Genomic DNA, 17,510 nt, shown 5'->3' with positions numbered 1-17,510 from the left:
TGCTTGACTCTTACATTTTTTGCTGCTATTTAGGGCAAAAACATACAAAATCCTCTCACATCCAAAATGTTGCTCTCTAGGTATATGTCTCTTTGTATTTTACTACTCTATCTTATTTACTTAAGACCCTTTTTCATAATAAATTTGGCTGTGGCTGAGTCACCTTTTTTTGTAATACAGAAAAGCTCAACTTGTTACTTTGTATTTGTCTGGCTGTAAGCTCTCTAAGTAACCTTAAATGGCAAATTCTCTTAGTACCAGCAGAAAGCATAAAGAAGAAAGAGTCAACCCTGTAAAGGTAGTGTACAAATTTACAAAGCACAGAGAATGCTTTAAGCATATGAATGAAACCAAAATACCCACTCAAGTTGGAAGCCAAATGTAAACTGATCAATTGCTTTCCTAGGCCTAAAACTTTTATTTCCTTTTTCGTTGTTGTTGGTTTCTATGACTGGGTTTCCAGTGTTAGAAATGAATTTATTTCATTAGACTCCAATGAGAAAAGGTTGGGTATACCAAAATCCTATATAAATTGCTCTCCTTGGGGCCGGGGAGATGGCTCAGTAGGATAAGCGCTTGACTGGCAAACGCAAGGATCTGAGTTCAATCCTCGGTTCCGCCAAAATAAATAAATAAATAAATAAATAAATAAATAAATAAATAAATTGCTCTCCTTGGGGAAATAAAAAATAAACGCAAAGAAAAAAATATATGTTGAGGAGAGATGGCTCAGTGGAATAAGCGCTTCCCTGGCAAACGCAAGGGCCTTAGTTCAATCCCCAGTTCCGCAAAAAAAAAAACAAAAACAAAGAAAAAGAAAATTAAAAAATGTATGTTGAGCTCAAGCAAAGCGTATCTTTGAGCCTTTGGAAAATTACTGATGAAGAGGTTTTTTGCTTATTAATCTGTCCTAGTTTGGCATAATTTACTGGCTTGACTGTTGTGTTCAGCCCTTTGATTTTGCAAAATGACCCAATTGTCCTAGAGGATTATGATTTAGAGTTCCCCAATCCCCAGTTCCAGAAAAAATAATAATAATAATAATAATTTAGAGTCCCCTTGTAGGGCCTTATCTATGGGGTACGTAGAGCAGTTTTTGAGAGAAAGACAAAGAGAGACAAAAAGAGAAACAGAGACAGACCCAGAGAAAGAGACAGAGACGGACACAGAGCGCCTAGCAAGCTGGAATGCAGAGATGTGGAGAACTTCATTGAGTTTGTCTTAGGAGGGGTGGAGGGATAAAGAAGTGGGTGGTGAAATCTTCACCATCAGGAGATGAGGGGTGTGATAAGGAAGAGGAAAGCAGGATGAGGAGACACGTGTGTGGCTTTGTGCGTGAATGTGTGTGTATGTGTGTGTGTGTGTGTGTGTGTGTGTGTGTGTGTGTGTGTATCCACACTTATGCCTGTATGGGCTGTGTTTTCCAAAGAGGGCAATGCAGCGATCTGAAGGGGTAGTAACACCTGGGACCCTCAGCCCGGCTGTCTCGGCCACCTGGGTACCCACCCTCCTTCCCACAGGTCTCCCTGCAGTACAGCAGTAGGAACGGTTGGTTCCACACCTGTGGAGGGTCCCTGGTGAACAGCAAATGGGTCCTGACAGCTGCCCACTGTGTCAGGTAATGAGCTCTCTCTGGCCCCAGGCTGCCTGGCCTGAGGCTGCACTCCCCTCTGACACCTTAGCCCAAGGGCCGCACCCCTCCAGGCACAGGAGCCTTGCAGAGCCATGTGCCTGGCCCAATCAGCGTTGGTCCATCTGGGACTCAGCCTGGGGGTCAGTGGGAGGCTGGACAAGGTGGGGACTGAGGCACTGAGGGAGGTGGTAGAGAAGGGGACAACTCAATCTTTGCCCTCTTGGGGGAACCAAATATGGCTTCTGCATCTAGAATTGCGCTTCCTTTTTTTTTTTTTTTTTTTTTTTTTTTTTTTTGTGACTGGATCAACCTACCCTGGGGACAGGTCTGGCATGGCATGTGGTACCAGGGATTGAACCTGAGTACCACATGCTGTGACCTAAACAGTCACTGTGGTTGCCTAAGCTTGCCTAAGCAGGCGCTTTAGACCACTGAGCTATCTTGCTGGCCCTTGTGTTCCTTTAATGACATCGGCAAGTTTTAAAATCATTACTTGTCAAAAATGATATAACTGAGTTTAATGGACTAAAGAAGATGATATGTGAAAGGGCCTGGTACTCTGTAAGTGCTCAGTGAAAGTCCTTGATAGCCAGGTGTGGAGGCGCACTCCTGTAACGCCAGCATTCAGGAAGCTGAAGTAGGAGGATCACCATGAGCTCCAGGCAAGGCCCTGCCACCAAAAGAAATGCATTCATTAATATACCAATTTTAAAGGCCTCAAAGAAAGAAAGCTCTATGCCACTTGTTCACTATTCACTCCCTTCCCTGTGACTCTGCCTTGTCTCACAGCAGCCAGGACTCACCTGTGTGTCACCACATCCCTCAGGCTGGTGTGTCCCTTGCAGGGAGCAGACTCATCTCCCACCTCATTTATACCCTAGTGGGAAAGATAATAGAGGCCGGGACTCAGACACCAGGGCTCTAGTTCCAGTCTCTCCCTGGGCTCAGTGCCTTCTCTGGGCTCATGTCCCCACCTGAAAACGAGAGGGGCAAATAAACTAAAGAGCCCCAGAGGGCAAAGATTCCTGTGTCCTCTATGTCCAGCTCATGCCTTTTATAACAATGTAATTCATGTGATCACAGCTTTGATTGTACACTGTAGCCTAGTCTAGGAGAGTTGTATTATTGTGTACTTATAGTGAGGGTGGTACGTCATTTGCCTTATGTTAGAACTTCTTGCCCCTGTGGAAAATAAACCCCAATCCCTGGCAGTGGCCTCCACAATACTGCCTGACCCTAGATTACGGGTGGGTGGCTTGACCACGAGCTTAAGGGAGGAGGGAGCTAACAACCTCTGCTTGGCTCCTGACAGCAACTCTTATACGTACCGAGTGGTGCTTGGCCGTCACAGCCTCTCCACAGATGAGTCTGGCTCTGTGGCCATCTCTGTGTCCAGCTATGTGGTGCACCCAAAATGGAACACCAACCTCGCCAATGGGTGAGTTCTGCCTGGGTGCACTTGGGGCTGGGGTAGGTAGAGCCACCCAGGACTGTCATCCCCATCCTAGCTCTGACCATTCAGAGGTGGAGCCAGCCCCAAAGCTCCAGGCTGTGCCGGGGAGGGAGAGGCAGAGTCTGTGGGAGCAGCCAGCTGTCCTGCCCACTGCACCTGAGGATGTCACACCCCGTGTTTCATTGACTCTGTGGGGCTCATAATGCTTGGCAAGCCTCAGGCATGCGCGCACTGCCTTGTAGCCCCTGGCTGCTAAAGGAGTTGAGCAGGCTCTCTTCACATCCCAGCTAGATCTTTTACATTCAGAGATGCTCTGTTGCTGGCCTGCACACACAGCCTGGAGACAGGGCACCTGTGGAATGACAAGGGCCTCTGAGCTCCTCAAAGGGCAGGAGCAGTGAACCCTCTCTGCTCACCCTCTGCCTCTCTCCTCATGCAGGTATGACATCGCCTTGGTCAAACTGGCTAAAGCCGTCACCCTGAGTGACAAGATCCAGCTGGCCTGCCTTCCCCCTGCGGGCACCATCCTGCCCAACAACTACCCCTGCTATGTCACAGGCTGGGGCCGGCTGCAGAGTAAATATGAGCTGGGTGCCCTGAGCCCTGGCAGGGAAGGGAGGAACTGTCACCACACATCACCCAGGATTAAAGCTTATCATTCCTGGGAAGAGCTTAGTGCACTAACAAAGACACAGTAGCTTCGTACATGCGACATCAGCGTGACCCAAGGCCAGAATCCACAGAAGCATTTACCCTGTGACCTAAGGCTTCTGGAGCCCCATCAACCTCCCTGGGGCCACCATCAGAGCCTCCCACCCCATATCCAAACCAGTGCCCTGTGCCACCTGGTCCTCCCACTGAGAACTGGGAACTGGGAACAGCTACTGGCTGAGTGGCCCTTCCCAGAACTCCGAGGACCAAAGTCTGATGATGTTAGGCCACCGTGGACAGACAGAGCACCTGCCCTTCCCTTGGAAAACCAGCACAGGTCTGAAAGGCTCTAGAGATAGATGTTCATGCTGAGGAGGTTAAAGACCTCCACCTCCAAGTGACAAGGACGTACAAACACCCAGCAGAAGCCAGGAGGGCAGAGGACATACCTTACACTTACCACACAGGCAAGACCACAGGTGTCTACCCAGAGCACACCAGGCCAGAACCTGCCTCACCCCAGATGAACAGGGCCAGGGAGGGTCCAAATGCTCGCTTTTAGCCCCATCTCTGTTGCTCACTCCGTATGCTCTGATGAGTCACTTTGGAACCTCAGAGTCCTCATCTGCAAAATAGAAACTCTAATGTGAAGACTGAAAGGAATGACAAGTGGGAAAATGCTTTATATGTTGCAAAATGCTACCATATTCATCCCCACTATGTACTCATGCTTGATTAGTGTATGGGCCACTGGTGATTAATATGCAATATTAATAACTGTGTGATAATTACGGAGGTCCTGCAGGAAACACTTAATTTCTCTGCTTCTCAATGTCTCACCTCAGAAGCAGGAATCAATATGGCTTTGAGGATGGCCCTGTCAGGGAAGCCCTGGAAAGTGCAAAGTGATAATCATTCCTGTTCCTATTAGTGCTAATGGAGACATTAGTGGAGTTGAGTGACAGGGGCAAAAACTCCCACTCACCATACTGGAAATTTTTCCCCCAACTTTAGATGCCAGCAGCCTCACTGCCATATGTAAGATAAGTGTCAGAGGCCCATGAACATCGGCCAACATGAAAATTCATTACAAGGATTTAAAAGCTTCAATTGAAGGGCAGACAGACGGTCAGCATCAGAAACAGCCTAGAACCAGGGACTGGAAACCTGTAAGAAACTCAGGAAATTGTCCACCTGGATTTTTTTTCTTGTAGATTTTCTCCATTGAAGAAAATGCCTGCCACCTTCAGCCTTTCTCTTAGGATCTAGGTCTCTATCCCAAATCCCAGGGAAGGAGCCCATTGGCTTAGAGTGTGTTAGATGATCACCCCTGGGCCAATCAGCAGTGGCCAATACACTAACCAGTTGACCATGAGTGCACAGTTGGAACAACTGTTACAAGCTTTTGCCTGGAAGAAATTAACAAGGGCCACTCAGAAAACCTATCAGGTGGGCCCAATCTCTTTTCATTCAGGAGAATTCTTTGTCCCTCTAACACCTTTCCTCTGGTCTCATTCAGCCAATGGACAAAGCCCTGACATCCTGCAGCAGGGACTGTTGCTGGTCGTGGACTACGCCACGTGCTCCAGCCGGACCTGGTGGGGCAGCTCCGTAAACACCAGAATGGTCTGTGCTGGAGGAGATGGTGTCACCTCCAGCTGCAACGTGAGTATGAAAACCAGGTACTGCCACTACAGCAAAATGAAGCTAGAATGGGGAGAACACCCAGGGCCCAAGCATCCGCCCTCCTGCCTCCTGGCAAAAGCACTGAGGAGCTCTGGACATATTAGAACCTGCCCCTTGTCCTTGTTACATCCAGAAGGAATTCCCCCCTCCCCCCGGGAACCGGGGATTGAACTCAGGCCCTTGTGCTTGCGAAGGAAGCGTTTATCTACTGAGCCATTTCCCCAGCCCCTAGAAGGAATGTTTTTGATTCTCCTTATGCTGCTCACCCTGGCTCACTGTGGGGAAATCCTTCCCACGGTCTCTTCAAGTTCTCTTCTTACCAGTGTTCCTCTTTGCTGTGTAAGCATGAACCAAAAGGAAGTATTTTTCTGGGTTAGAACCTTTCTGAGGTGACTGCCATTTATTTGTTGAATTAACCCCATTAAGGCCCCAGGTGTTCCCTCAAGGCGGCTGCTGTAGAAGCCTCCCTGGAGACAGGGTCTTCACCAGATACTACAGTGGCCTGGGGACAGTTGGAAGGGACTTGAGACTTCAGAGCAACTGTGCTCCTACATTCCACCCACATAGGCCCCCAGGTGGCAGCACCACCTGGTCACAGGAAGGAGTAGCAGATGGTGGCCCTAGCGCTGTGAGCACAAGGCTGGTTTCAGAGCACAGAGACGTCTGCCGTTAGAGATGAATGCTCTGAGGGTAAGGGTTCCAGCAGGTGGCACCTGCGCAGCCCTTACCTCCCACTCGGCTTCCCCAGGGGGACTCTGGCGGGCCGCTGAACTGCCAGGCAGATGACGGCTCATGGCAAGTGCATGGCGTGGTCAGCTTTGGGTCCACTCTGGGCTGCAACTACCTCCGCAAGCCGTCCGTCTTCACCCGGGTCTCTGCCTTCATAGACTGGATCAATCAGGTAAGAACCGGACCAACCCTGAGTCCCGTGGCTCCTGTTGGTCTACTCAGTCCCACAAGGGCCTCATTCTGGGGGTCTAGAACCCCCTTCCTCCAAGGACACTGAGGGGGCTGAGCACCCCTGGCAGCTGAGCACCCACAGCCAGAGATCCCCTGATGGTTTGCATTTTTGTTCTTCCTTCTTCTTTCTTTCAGTTGTATATTGTGTGTGTGTGTGTGTGTGTGTGTGTGAGTGAGTGTGTCTGTGTGTGTGTGTGTCTGTGTGTGTCTGTGTGGTACTTGGGATTGAACCCAGAGCCTTCTCACTGAGCTCCCTCTGAGAGAGAGAGAGAGAGAGAGAGAGAGAGAGAGAGAGAGAGAGACATACACACACAACCTCAGTTGCTCTACTGTAAAACGAGACTTGGACTAAAGCAGGTTGGCTTAGTACTGGTATGAGCCACAGCAGGTAAGCCTGGCAGGGTTGGTGACAGAGCCCACCAAGTAGAAGACACTAGGATCTGATTTCATCCTCTTAAGGTGCACTGAACTAAACTGTCACCCCTGCAGAGCCAAGAGTGCAGCGGCAGCTATGCCCTGGGCACCCAGGAGGAGTGCACAGGGTGGGAGGAAGCAGGTGGCCTCCATTTATCCATGTCCCCCACAGGCTCCACAGTGACATGTCTGTCTGCTGGCTCTGCCTTGCCAACAAATGGCCATGGAAACCAGCAGCTCCAAAGAGTTTGTCTGAGAAAAATGGAACATCAAGACAGATAGAGGCCAACTGTGGGGATTGTGTGGTTGTTGGGTTGTTTTCTTTTTTATATCCTTGGGTAAAGCCAAGACTCAAGGTTGGCAAAGGTAACTCTGAGGTCAGGTTTCTTTTTTGTTTTGTTGTTGTTGTTTTTGTTGTTTTGTTTCATTTATGTATTTGGTACAAGGTCTCACTGCACAGCTTGGACCTATAGTGATTCTCCTGTGTTCAGCCTTCCCAGTGTTGGTATTACAAGCATGCACCAACATGCCCAGACTCTGTTGCTGGCTCAGCAAGCCCCAGGGCTGGAGTAGAGAGCAGGGCTGGGGATCGAACCCTGGTCCCTGTGCTTGCCAAAACAGGCACTTAGTCCGCTGAGCTAACTCACTGGCCCGTGAGGTCAGCTTTTGCTGTGCCACTGGCATCTCTGAGCAGCCTCACAGACAGCTCAGAGAGATGCTGAGTCCTGGGCTCATTTTCCAGCCCCTGCTGCAGCATGTGCAGCCCAGCAGTTGGCATCACCTTCAGGACCAAGGCAGGGGCCAGGCACGGTTGTTTCGTTGCCCCAGTCTCAGCTCTTCCCAGACACAGAGCCAGGCGTGCCCCAGCAGGCCAGATGGCGAGGGCATCAGCAGGAAAGGCGAACCTAGCTTGCAGCTGGGCAGAGGCCCAATGTTCACGGGACAGCAGCCAGGGAAGCACAGATGCCCGCTGATGGGTGCCAGGAGTGGCTGGGGCAAAAGCCAGCTGGCCTCTGGTGGAGGCCACCATCACAGCTGCAGAGGGCTTGTGGAGCCTTGCAGTGGTCCCAGCCCACAGTCACAACGTTGCACCTGTGCAGCTCACAGCAATGGCCCTGGATGCGAGGAAGGGGGCAGCGCATGCCTCTGTAAGCCTAGACAGGTGCACAAGCCCAGGACGCTGCCAGCAAAAGGCACAGCGGGGGGAGCAGGGGGAACACTCAGGTGGCTGAGGGCTTTCATTGCTTTAGTGCACATCTGTTGAATAGCGCACATGAGCCTTAGGCAGAATCTAGGTTGTTTTAATAAATGGTGAGATGTTTCATTATAAAAATACTAAAGCACACCAAGCATGTCAAATGAAAAGGTACAAGCGCCGCTCACCTTGTATCTGCAGTTCTGCCGCAGAGAAACATTGGTAACAACTCCATGTGCCGTCTTCAAGGGTTTATGTGTATCTTAAAAGACCTGTAGGGCCGGGGAGACAGCTCAGCAGCCTAAGCGCCTACCTGGCAAGCGCAAGGTCCTGAGTTTAATCCTTCATACCAAAAACATAAAAAAATAAGACCTACATATGTACAGATACACACACAGTTCCCTTTTTTAAATTCATCTATGTTTTATTTATTTTTACAGCAGGTTAAAGTTTGGGCCTAATGCTGAGCTATATCCCCAACCCTTTTTTTGACTTTTTATCTTGAGAGAGGATCATGCTAAGTCCCCCGTGGGACTCCAACTTGTGTTTCTTCCGCCTCGGGCTCCATCCCAGAATGCAGGGATCACGAGCATGTGCCACCAGGCCTGCCAACACACATGGTCTCTAACCTAAACAGTGTTGTGCTCCTCCACCACGAAGTAGAACATATTTTTTTTCAACACACAGATCTGGGTCACTCTTCTGACCAGCTAAACGCTGTCCCACACAGAACAAGGCAGGGCTGCTGTGTCAGCTTCCGCATTTTATCCTCTCGGCACTGCCCTAGATGTCCCTGAATATTATTGCTCGCTGCCCTGCGGAAGTGCACTACCCAGACCTAGCTCATGAAGTTGGCAGAGCAGAATGTTTAGGGGCCAGGGAAGGCGCTCAGGGGAGCAGCATCTTCTTCGCATGAAGGCCCCAGGTTCTATCCCTAGGACCACAGAAAAGATGTTTGATGGATCCTGTTGGAGGCCTCCACATCATGGCCTGCCAGATGTGGAGGCTCATGCCTGTAATCCCAGCACTCTGGAAAGCTGAGGCAGAAGCATCATGAGTAGGAGCCCAGCCTGGGGCCATTTGGTAGCTTAGCAGGACCCTCTCTCAAGATAAAAAATGAAGGCCAGGGAGATGACTCAGTGGAATAAGCGCTTCCCTGGCAAGTGCACGGGCCTGAGTTCAATCCCCGGTTCCAAAAAAAAAAAGATAAAAAATGAAAACAGACTAGTGGTAAAGCTCAAGGCAAAAACATTGGGTTCAATACACAGTGCCACATTAAAGAAAAATAAAAAGCAGGTTATAGACACTCCTTTACAGGCATCTGTGCCCTGAAAGAGCAACTTGATTTGAGAAACAAATGAAATGTAAAAACCACATCCACCCATACAGAGCTCGCTGTCCCTTGGAGGGGTCCCCAGGGCCCCTGACCTGAAGTCCAATCAGGACTGTAGGTGAAGAGCTATCTTTACGGTCAGACTCAGCTGCTCAGGGAGAGCTGCACCCTCCACTTCTCCCACACACACTCAGGGCAGCAGGCAGGAGCTGTGCACAAGCCCTGTCACTCCCACAGGGACCGAGTGGGCAAGCGCCAGGGCGGCTCTGCTGCTGGGGTCACCACCTGCTTCCTGTGTGTCCACAGGTGATCGCAAACAACTGACCAAAGGAGCCTCTGGGACTGTGAGATCCCGGGAGGTGGCAGGAGGGGAAGAATAATAAAATGACAACAGCATGAATCTCACTATGGTCAGAGTCTTATTAGCAAAAGTCTTCCAGATCCTGAGAATGGGAAAGTGCAGGATGCTGTGCATTCCTGGGTGCCTCAGCAAAGAGGACACATGGGAGATGGGGGACGGGACAGGGGGCCTAGATCAGCTAGCTATCTGCACTGGGGACCTGCGCTCCACTGGACAAGAATCTCACCCTCTCTGGGCTTATGGGCCCCACTTCAGTCACTCCTGGATCAAGGCGCAATCAAGCGAAACTAGGCCTGGGAAATGGGGCTGTTGTGGTTTATTTTATATTTCTTGGTGGCTCTGGGGACCAAACCTGGGGCCCCACACGTGTCAGTAAGTGCCCTACCTCTGCACTACACTGGAGACAGTGATGGCGAACCTTTTAGAGATGAATGTCCAACTGCAACCAAAACCCAGTATTTATCACGAAGGGCCAGCACTGCACACAACCCTGGAAATGGGAGTTTGAGTTTAGGAAAAACAACTCATACATGAACATTTTTTGTCTTAAACACAACACACATGTCATAGGATTGCCACCACGGCCATAGTCATTCTAACAATTTTATGTTCTTTTGAGATACCTGACTCTGGGAAATGTTTTCAAAATAGCAAAAGTCTATTTTATGAGGGAAGATGAGGACCTGGAGCAAAATGATGAGGGACGAAGGCCAAAAAGAATCCATATTCACCTAAGATTTGTTTTTTAAGACTAAATAACTCTATAAAAACATTAACCACTGTTCACACCTCATTGAGAATTCCAGACCCAGCTGTTAAGACTCCTGTAGCCGAAGCTGGTTGACCTGAGAAACACTAGTTTCTCTGTGGCCCCAGCTCCATGTAGAGCCTTGTTTCTCCAGTGGGGACAGCTCTGTCACCCAGGACACAGGTGGTAACATCTGAAAATGGTTGTGGCCAGCACAGCTCGGGGAGGGCTGCCGTTGGCATTGGTGACGGGAGGCCAGGGCTGGCACAAAGCATCCCTCAGGGCCAGGATGACCCCAGGACCAAGGTTTATCTGGCCCACAGGGCAGCAATGTGGGGGCTGAGGAGAAGTGCTCTGGAGAGGACAGGATGACAGGCGAGGCCGCAGCTCTGAGGCGGACGCCGCGTGGTGTCCACAGCTCTCTGGTCCTCCCCCTCTGCTCCTGGACGCTGCTCTCTGCTCTAGGCGCAGCTGAGGGCAGTGTATGGCACGATGAGGGACGGGAGTTGCCCGGATCCAAAGTCCTTGACTTGTAGGTCACAGTGGCCTCAGTTCCCTCCAGGCCTGCAGCAGCAGGAAGCTGTGGGGCCAATGATGAAGCAGACGGGCAGCCCTGATTTCATTCAGTTTTAAAGAAAAGTTTTTTCCGGAGGAAATTGAAGCAACCAGGAATCTGCTTGTAAACCCCTCTCTCTGACACAGCATTAGCAACCTGGAAAAACAAGCACGGCAAGTCTGTGAGCGCTGCGCTCTCAGGTGAATGGAGAGTTCACGGGCCCACAGGGTGTCTGCTAAGTGAGCCCAGGAAGAACAGCTCCCCCTGCTGCCTCCGAGTGGTTATACAGCGAGCACCCGACTACGCGGCTAAGGAACACAAAGATCGCTTGATTGGTGGCACCACCTATAATCCCAGCACTTGGGAGGCTGAGCCAGGAGGATCCTCTTGAGTTCGAAGCCAGCCTGGGCTACATCGTGAGTTCAGCCTGAGCTACAAAGCAAGACCTGCATCTCAAAAAGCCAAAACAACAAAAGAATAAAAATGAAAACGTCAGCCTTACAAGGTCATCGAGTTCCACTCAGGCTGAACGGTGTGCATGAGGAAAGGTCAAGAGAAGAGACAAGGCTCCGGACCAGATCCAGGGCAAGGCTTGGCCCTGGGTGTCCTCCATCCCTGCCCTGCTTGGCCCAGTGGCCTCTGAGGGACCTGAGTTCCCTGCCCTGCCTGTCTCATGTCTTGGGGTCTGGTGAGCAGAGCTCTGCCCAGAAAGTCCCTCCCTCTCAGCAACCCCAGGCCTGGCGTCCCTATCCCGGGACAAAACACAGGGCGGACCTAGAGGGACACAGCAGCATCCCTCCCCCCGCGCCCAGGCAGCCAGGGGCTCTGACTGGCTGTCCACAGTGTCGCAGGGCCTCTCCCAGGAAACAGGAAGGCGCACTGAAGGAGAGTCAGGATGCTCCAGGCCAAGAGCAAAAGACAAAAGGTATAGGGGAAGGGCAGGGCTCAGCCAGCCTTCGAAGCCACCATGCTCTGGCCACTGAGCTGTCCCAACTTGGCACTGAGGACAGCCAGGAGGAGTCTACCTGGGGACCTCCTACAAGGCAGGGCAATGTGGTCCCTTGGGAAAAGGCAGTCGTGTTCCACATTAAGAAAAGCCAAAGTGTCCACCCAGCCTGGTACAGTGCCACAGGCCTATAACTCTAATCTCTGAGAGGCTGAGGCAGAGAGATCATAAGTTTAAGCTGAGCCTGGGCAATTGAGCCACTTAGCTGGACCTTCACAAAATAAAAGGCAGAAGAGGCTTGGGATGTACTTTAGGGTAAAGAGCCTGGGTTCAGTCCCCAGCTTGCCAACACTCACAGCCCTAAGGCTCAGCCACCATCATGCCTCATGTGTCAGCAGCCTGCCTGCCCTGCAGAGGCCACACTGGGCCACCAGCAGCCCAGCCCCACCCTCGGGAGGAAAGCGCCCCTCACCCTGAGCAGCAGGGTCAGCAGGTCTTCAGAAGGAGCCCACCGCTCCAGGACGCTGTCCAGGGTCTCAATGTACCAGGAGCCGCGCGTGGTGTGCCTCCAGGAGACGAAACCTTGGGGAGGAAGAAACCCCACACCGCTTGGCACCACTGCCTTGCCAAACACCGGCGCTCCCACCAGCTCCTGACCGTGACCCATCCACAAAGCGGCCCTCGGTTCGATCTCCAGACACTACACACAGGGACGGCCCACGCCCTGCAGCTCGGTGTCACTTGTGACCTTCCCTCATTCTTTTGACCAGCTCCTGACTGTGGCTGTGACTCTGTGTTGTCCCAGCAAGGACACCACACCTGCCAAAACTCACATGACTCCCTTGCAGGGCAAATACTGAAGCAATGTGCTTTCTCCCCCGCTCCGCACCAGGTCGCAGCAGGGCACTCATAACTGCCCCCAACCCCATCTTAAAGGTAAGAAGGCTGAGGCAGGGCTGGAGGAAGGAAAGGCAAGCGAGGCCACAAGCCCAAGGGCTGTGACTCCTTAAACTGTGCCCCCAGTGCCTCACGAGCCTGACCCTGAGCTGAGGCTCAGAGAGACACAGTCTGTTGCTCGGAGTCCCACAGACACCCCAGCACAGAACCTGCCCGTGACACCACAGCCGCCACTTGGACAGATGGGGACCTCTGGCTAGAGAGACATGCTCACCAGGGAAGGTAGAGTAGGACACGAGGATGTCACTGGGTGTGGGCAAACTAGACACTGCATCAGGTTGGTCCATGGGCCCCGGGTCTTCCTGGAATGGGGCAGCATCTGACTCATGGCTGCTGGCAGAAGCCTCGTCGGCATCGGGGGACATGCCGGCCACCTCAAACCCATGGTCCCTCTGCTCTGTGGGAAGCAAAACCAATGCCACTTGTCCGTGAAATAAAAACATCAATGTTTCTCCTGACAAGCACAGTCAGAGCATGTTCATTCTTAAGACTCCCAGAACTGTGAGCCCAATCAACCTCTTTTCTTTATAAAGCAATCAGCCTCAGGTATTTCTTCATAGCAACAGAAACCTGATTAGTATATGAGGGTACCTTAAGGATGGTGGGAGGTGGTGGGGATGAGCAGAGAATCTCATCAGGGGACAGAATCAGAGAGGAGGTGGGAAAAGGGTATGGTGAGTCAGACAAGGATGCCAGCTGCGGCTCCATTCACATCACCCTCCCTCCACACATCTGACATGAAAGCCTAGCCGAGGGGACAGGGGTGCCTGTTTTATGTATGGCTTGGTCCTTACAGAGCCACATTAATTCCAAACTCCCTGAAAGGCAAAATTAATTCTCCCAGAAGAATAACTGGAAAAAAAAAAAAAAAAAGAACCAAAGAATAATTACCAGCGGGCAGAGGTGTGTATTATGGTTTGTGTCTAGATGTCCCCCCAAAGCCTCATGCAATCTTGGGACGGGTTCTAGTTTTAAGATTGATTCACGGACTAGGAAGAATGTATGCAATGTGTTAATTGTTAAATCTGTCCTACCAATTTGGATTGAAACTGTCTCATTGCTATTTGTTTCTCAATAAAATTATGGAAAAAAAAGATTGATTCACAGTCCAATGGTGGGATTGTGGGTGTGACTGTTGCACCCACCCTGGGGCAGGGAGCCTGCATAAAATCTAAGGGAGGGAGAGGCCTGTTCTGGTGTACCTCCCTTTTTGCTCTTGCTGTCTTGCTGTTTTCTACCGCCATGAACAGCTGCCCTCTGCCGCATGCCACTGTCTTGGAGTCAGCTGAGTAAGGACTGAAACCTCCACAAACTGTGAGCTAAATACACCTCTCCTTCCTTAATTCTGGGCATCAGGCATTTTGTCTCAGCATGAGAGAAAAGTACCCAAGACAGTGTGTTCTCTCGACATGCAAAATGCACAACCCCTGTGGCACACTGAGGTTTCCTTCTTCCTTCTTGGCATGATCTCTGAAATTCTGAAGGACAGTAACCCCCAGACTGACAGTTTGGCCTGATGGAGACAACTGCCTGGCGTGGCCAAGTGGTCACTGTCAGGCTAGACCCCAGGGAATGTCCAAGACCACGAGGACAGGCGTGATTGAAGCAAACAGCAATATCTTTGGTTTAGACTCAGTGTGGCCTGGCCAAGGGCGAGAAGGCCATTGGCCATGACAAAGGAAGGGAACATCTTCTATAGATGAGTTTAAGCAAGGGAGGGGGAGTCCCACCAAGGGGGATGGAAGAAAATGTGGTTTCTCAGGGGTCATTGGCGGGTCTGGTGCCTCTGGGGAAAGGACATGCAGGATGACAGTGGCATCTGCAGATGTACAGGGCTTCCTGCAAGCCTCAGGACCAGGCCTGAGAACCATCCTGATAAACAGATTCAGTCTCTCAGACTGAGTGAGGGGGCTTCCTGTTTGAACAGACTGGTCTGTCAGGAGCTTTTTCTCTTCAAGTTGGGTGGGGGCCAACGTGGGGGACCTAACAGTCACACTGCGCAGCACTATACCTGCCGGCACTCCCAAATCAATGACCTGGAGCCAGACTTTCCAGCCCTGTCCTACTTTCTTAGTGAAGAGGGGACTTTCACTATTGGAGGATTTTATAGGTTATTTTACCTGGGTGTGGTGGTACACACTTGTAATCCCAGCTACTCAGGAGGCTGAGGCAGGAAGATCACAAGTCTGAAGCCAGCCTGAGCCACTGAGAGACCTAACGACCATGTCTGAAAACGAAATTTTAAAAGCTGGGCTAAGGGAGTAACCCAGTGGCAAAGCAGTGCCTCCCATTCAGGAGACACTGGGTCAACCATGAGTACTGCCAAGTAGTTAATTATCTTCACATTGTAATGGCAAATTTTAAAATACTAATTCAACAGTTGGTGCCCAGCATGGTGGTGCACACCTGTAATCCCAGCACTCGGAAAGCTGAGGCAGGAGGATCTTCGCAAGTTCAAGACCAGCCTGAACTACAATGTGAGCTCAAGGCCAGCCTGAGCTGCATAGTGAGACCCTGTCTCAAAAAGACAATTAATTAATTAATTAATTAATTCAATAGTCACCAGACTTCAAGACAGACAGTGTTGTTTCTGTACATCTGTCCTTGGCTGATGTGGCAAAAGCCTTAAACACCCAGTCACACAGCCTGACAGAGCAGGGGCTGCAACTCCAAAGGGGCGTGTCTTAGTCAGGACACCTTAATCCATCTTAGTCTCCTTAATCCAACTTTGAAATCTTGCTATCTCCAGTAAGTTTTGATGTGTTTTGTTTTCATGGCCGTGGGACACATTATCTCAAGTTTTGCTTTGATAGTTTGACACAGTTCTAGTCTAAATTCAAGTAATTAGAATCTACATAGGATGCAACCAGAACGTGAGCCATGGCCGGCTGGGGACCTGTCTGCAGGGCTGAAGGGCCTGGCCCTGCCTGTAAAGAGCCACCAGGGGAGCAAGGTCATCTCAGTCCCAGAAGCAGGTGCTAATGCAGGGGACGGACAGGACTACAGGGGACACAGGCCATCTCACTTGACCTCATACATGGAAGGGAGTCTTTAGGAAGACTTCCAGTAGGTAGTGATAATAAGTAATAGTAAGTACCAGGCATTGTAGGCCTGTAGGAGTCCACCAAGGGGCACCACAGGCCCACAGGTGACAAAGGTCCTCCTTGCCGCTGAGAATGGATGGGGGCAGGCAGAAAGCTAGGATCCCCACTCAGCTTCATTTCTAATTCACTATGTGTCTTTCATGTGATTTCCGGGAGAAAGGAGGACCCCAGGCCTCAGCGTCGGATGCGGAGAAAGGCCGAGTTGGGGCAGCTTCTATAGCTCCAAGGGCACCAAACTCCCCCTTCCTATGATCTCTCCTGAGCTAACAGCACCAGGGCGGGAGGAAGGGAGCTCTAAGATGGTGCTGGGTCCTCGGGTAGAGGTGGAGGGAGTCCCAGTATTGAGCTATTAAAGTGAAGCAGGCCTTGTATACATAGTGCCTGACGTGTCATCACAACTCCACTACCAGGTGAGACTTGCTGTGAGCCCCACTTGTGGGGATGCTAGAGATGAACCGCCCTAGGTTGGTCAGTGAGAAAAAAGCCAGCCCAGGCTTCTCTATCATGCAAAGCCAACCTTGCAGCATGCACCATGACAGCGAGGTGATACACACATCACGGTATAAACCTCAGGAAACAGAGACTGTCATCTCCCTCCATCCTGGGAACTAGCAACCTAAGGCGGCCTGGCATACACAATAGGTACTCAATAAGCATGTAGTGGGTGAGTCACGTGACCGGAGCCCTAGACTACCCTCAGGGCAGAATAACAGACAGGGACACCCAGCACAGGTTCCATGTTACAGGAGAGGATGTATACTCACTCCCTTGAGCAAGCCGGCAGCTCTGTGGTCAAATAATGCCCACTTCTCCGCTAGCTCAGGCTGAGGCACAAGCTGATGTGCCTTTCAGATGTCCCAGCCCCACGGAGCCCGGCGTGGAAGGGACTGCCCAGGACAAAACTTCTAGTGCTCCTTGCTACCACTGCATGATCCACAAACCAGGAAGTCAGGTAACAATGAAGAAGGGTAAGATTAAGGTCAAGGGGCTAGGTGGGCACGGGGACTCATGCCACTAGTTCCAGCCACTTAGGAGGCTGAGGCTGGAGGATTGCTTGAATCTGGGAATTCTGTTCAGCCTGAGCAAAATAAAGACATACTGTCTCAAAAAAAAAAAAAAGAAAAGAAAAGAAAAAAGAAAGAAAGAAAGAAAAACTAAGTAAATGGTTAAATAAAAACAGAAAGCTGTGACCTATGCTGAGTTTACACACCTATAATACTTAAATAACAGAACTTAACAAAAAAAGGGGATACAGATGAATGTCCATTTTGTATCTGTGTATTCAGAGTGGTTAGGATAGATAGTTACATTCTCTTAATGAATAGAATGATTTGTTCTAATCATGTTTGTAAATAGGATCTCAAGTCCGCATCTTGTACAGCAATTTACCACTAGGAAGAATGTATGCAGCGTGTTAATTACTGAAACTGGGGGCCAGGGAGATGGCTCGGTAGAATAAGTGCTTCCCTGGCAAGCGCAAGGGCCTGAGTTCAATCCCCGGTTCTGCCCAAAA

The 17,510-nt window shown here is 50.7% G+C and overlaps 2 protein-coding genes across 2 annotated transcripts in view; one reads left to right on the top strand and one right to left on the bottom strand.

Annotated features, from left to right (window-relative positions):
* The window catches only part of LOC101581310 (chymotrypsin-like elastase family member 2A), a 19,868-nt gene extending 8,898 nt beyond the window's left edge, over positions 1–10,970 (top strand). The window contains exons 3-8 of the mRNA XM_012516109.1: positions 1,521–1,618; positions 2,946–3,071; positions 3,526–3,662; positions 5,257–5,402; positions 6,172–6,324; positions 10,758–10,970. Coding sequence (XP_012371563.1) covers positions 1,521–1,618; positions 2,946–3,071; positions 3,526–3,662; positions 5,257–5,402; positions 6,172–6,324; positions 10,758–10,970 — 873 coding nt within the window. The remainder of the gene's footprint in view (positions 1–1,520; positions 1,619–2,945; positions 3,072–3,525; positions 3,663–5,256; positions 5,403–6,171; positions 6,325–10,757) is intronic.
* Casp9 (caspase 9) overlaps positions 9,202–17,510 on the bottom strand; it is a 33,372-nt gene continuing 25,063 nt past the window's right edge. Inside the window, exons 7-9 of the mRNA XM_023722586.1 lie at positions 13,108–13,290; positions 12,409–12,518; positions 9,202–11,146 (exon numbers count right to left, since the gene is read on the bottom strand). Coding sequence (XP_023578354.1) covers positions 11,054–11,146; positions 12,409–12,518; positions 13,108–13,290 — 386 coding nt within the window. The 3' untranslated portion in view covers positions 9,202–11,053. The remainder of the gene's footprint in view (positions 11,147–12,408; positions 12,519–13,107; positions 13,291–17,510) is intronic.

This window comes from Octodon degus, unplaced genomic scaffold, assembly GCF_000260255.1.
Source record: "Octodon degus isolate 3935 unplaced genomic scaffold, OctDeg1.0 scaffold00092, whole genome shotgun sequence".
In the NCBI taxonomy this organism is placed as follows: Eukaryota; Metazoa; Chordata; class Mammalia; order Rodentia; family Octodontidae; genus Octodon; species Octodon degus.
This window is presented reverse-complemented; position numbering and strand designations above follow the sequence as displayed.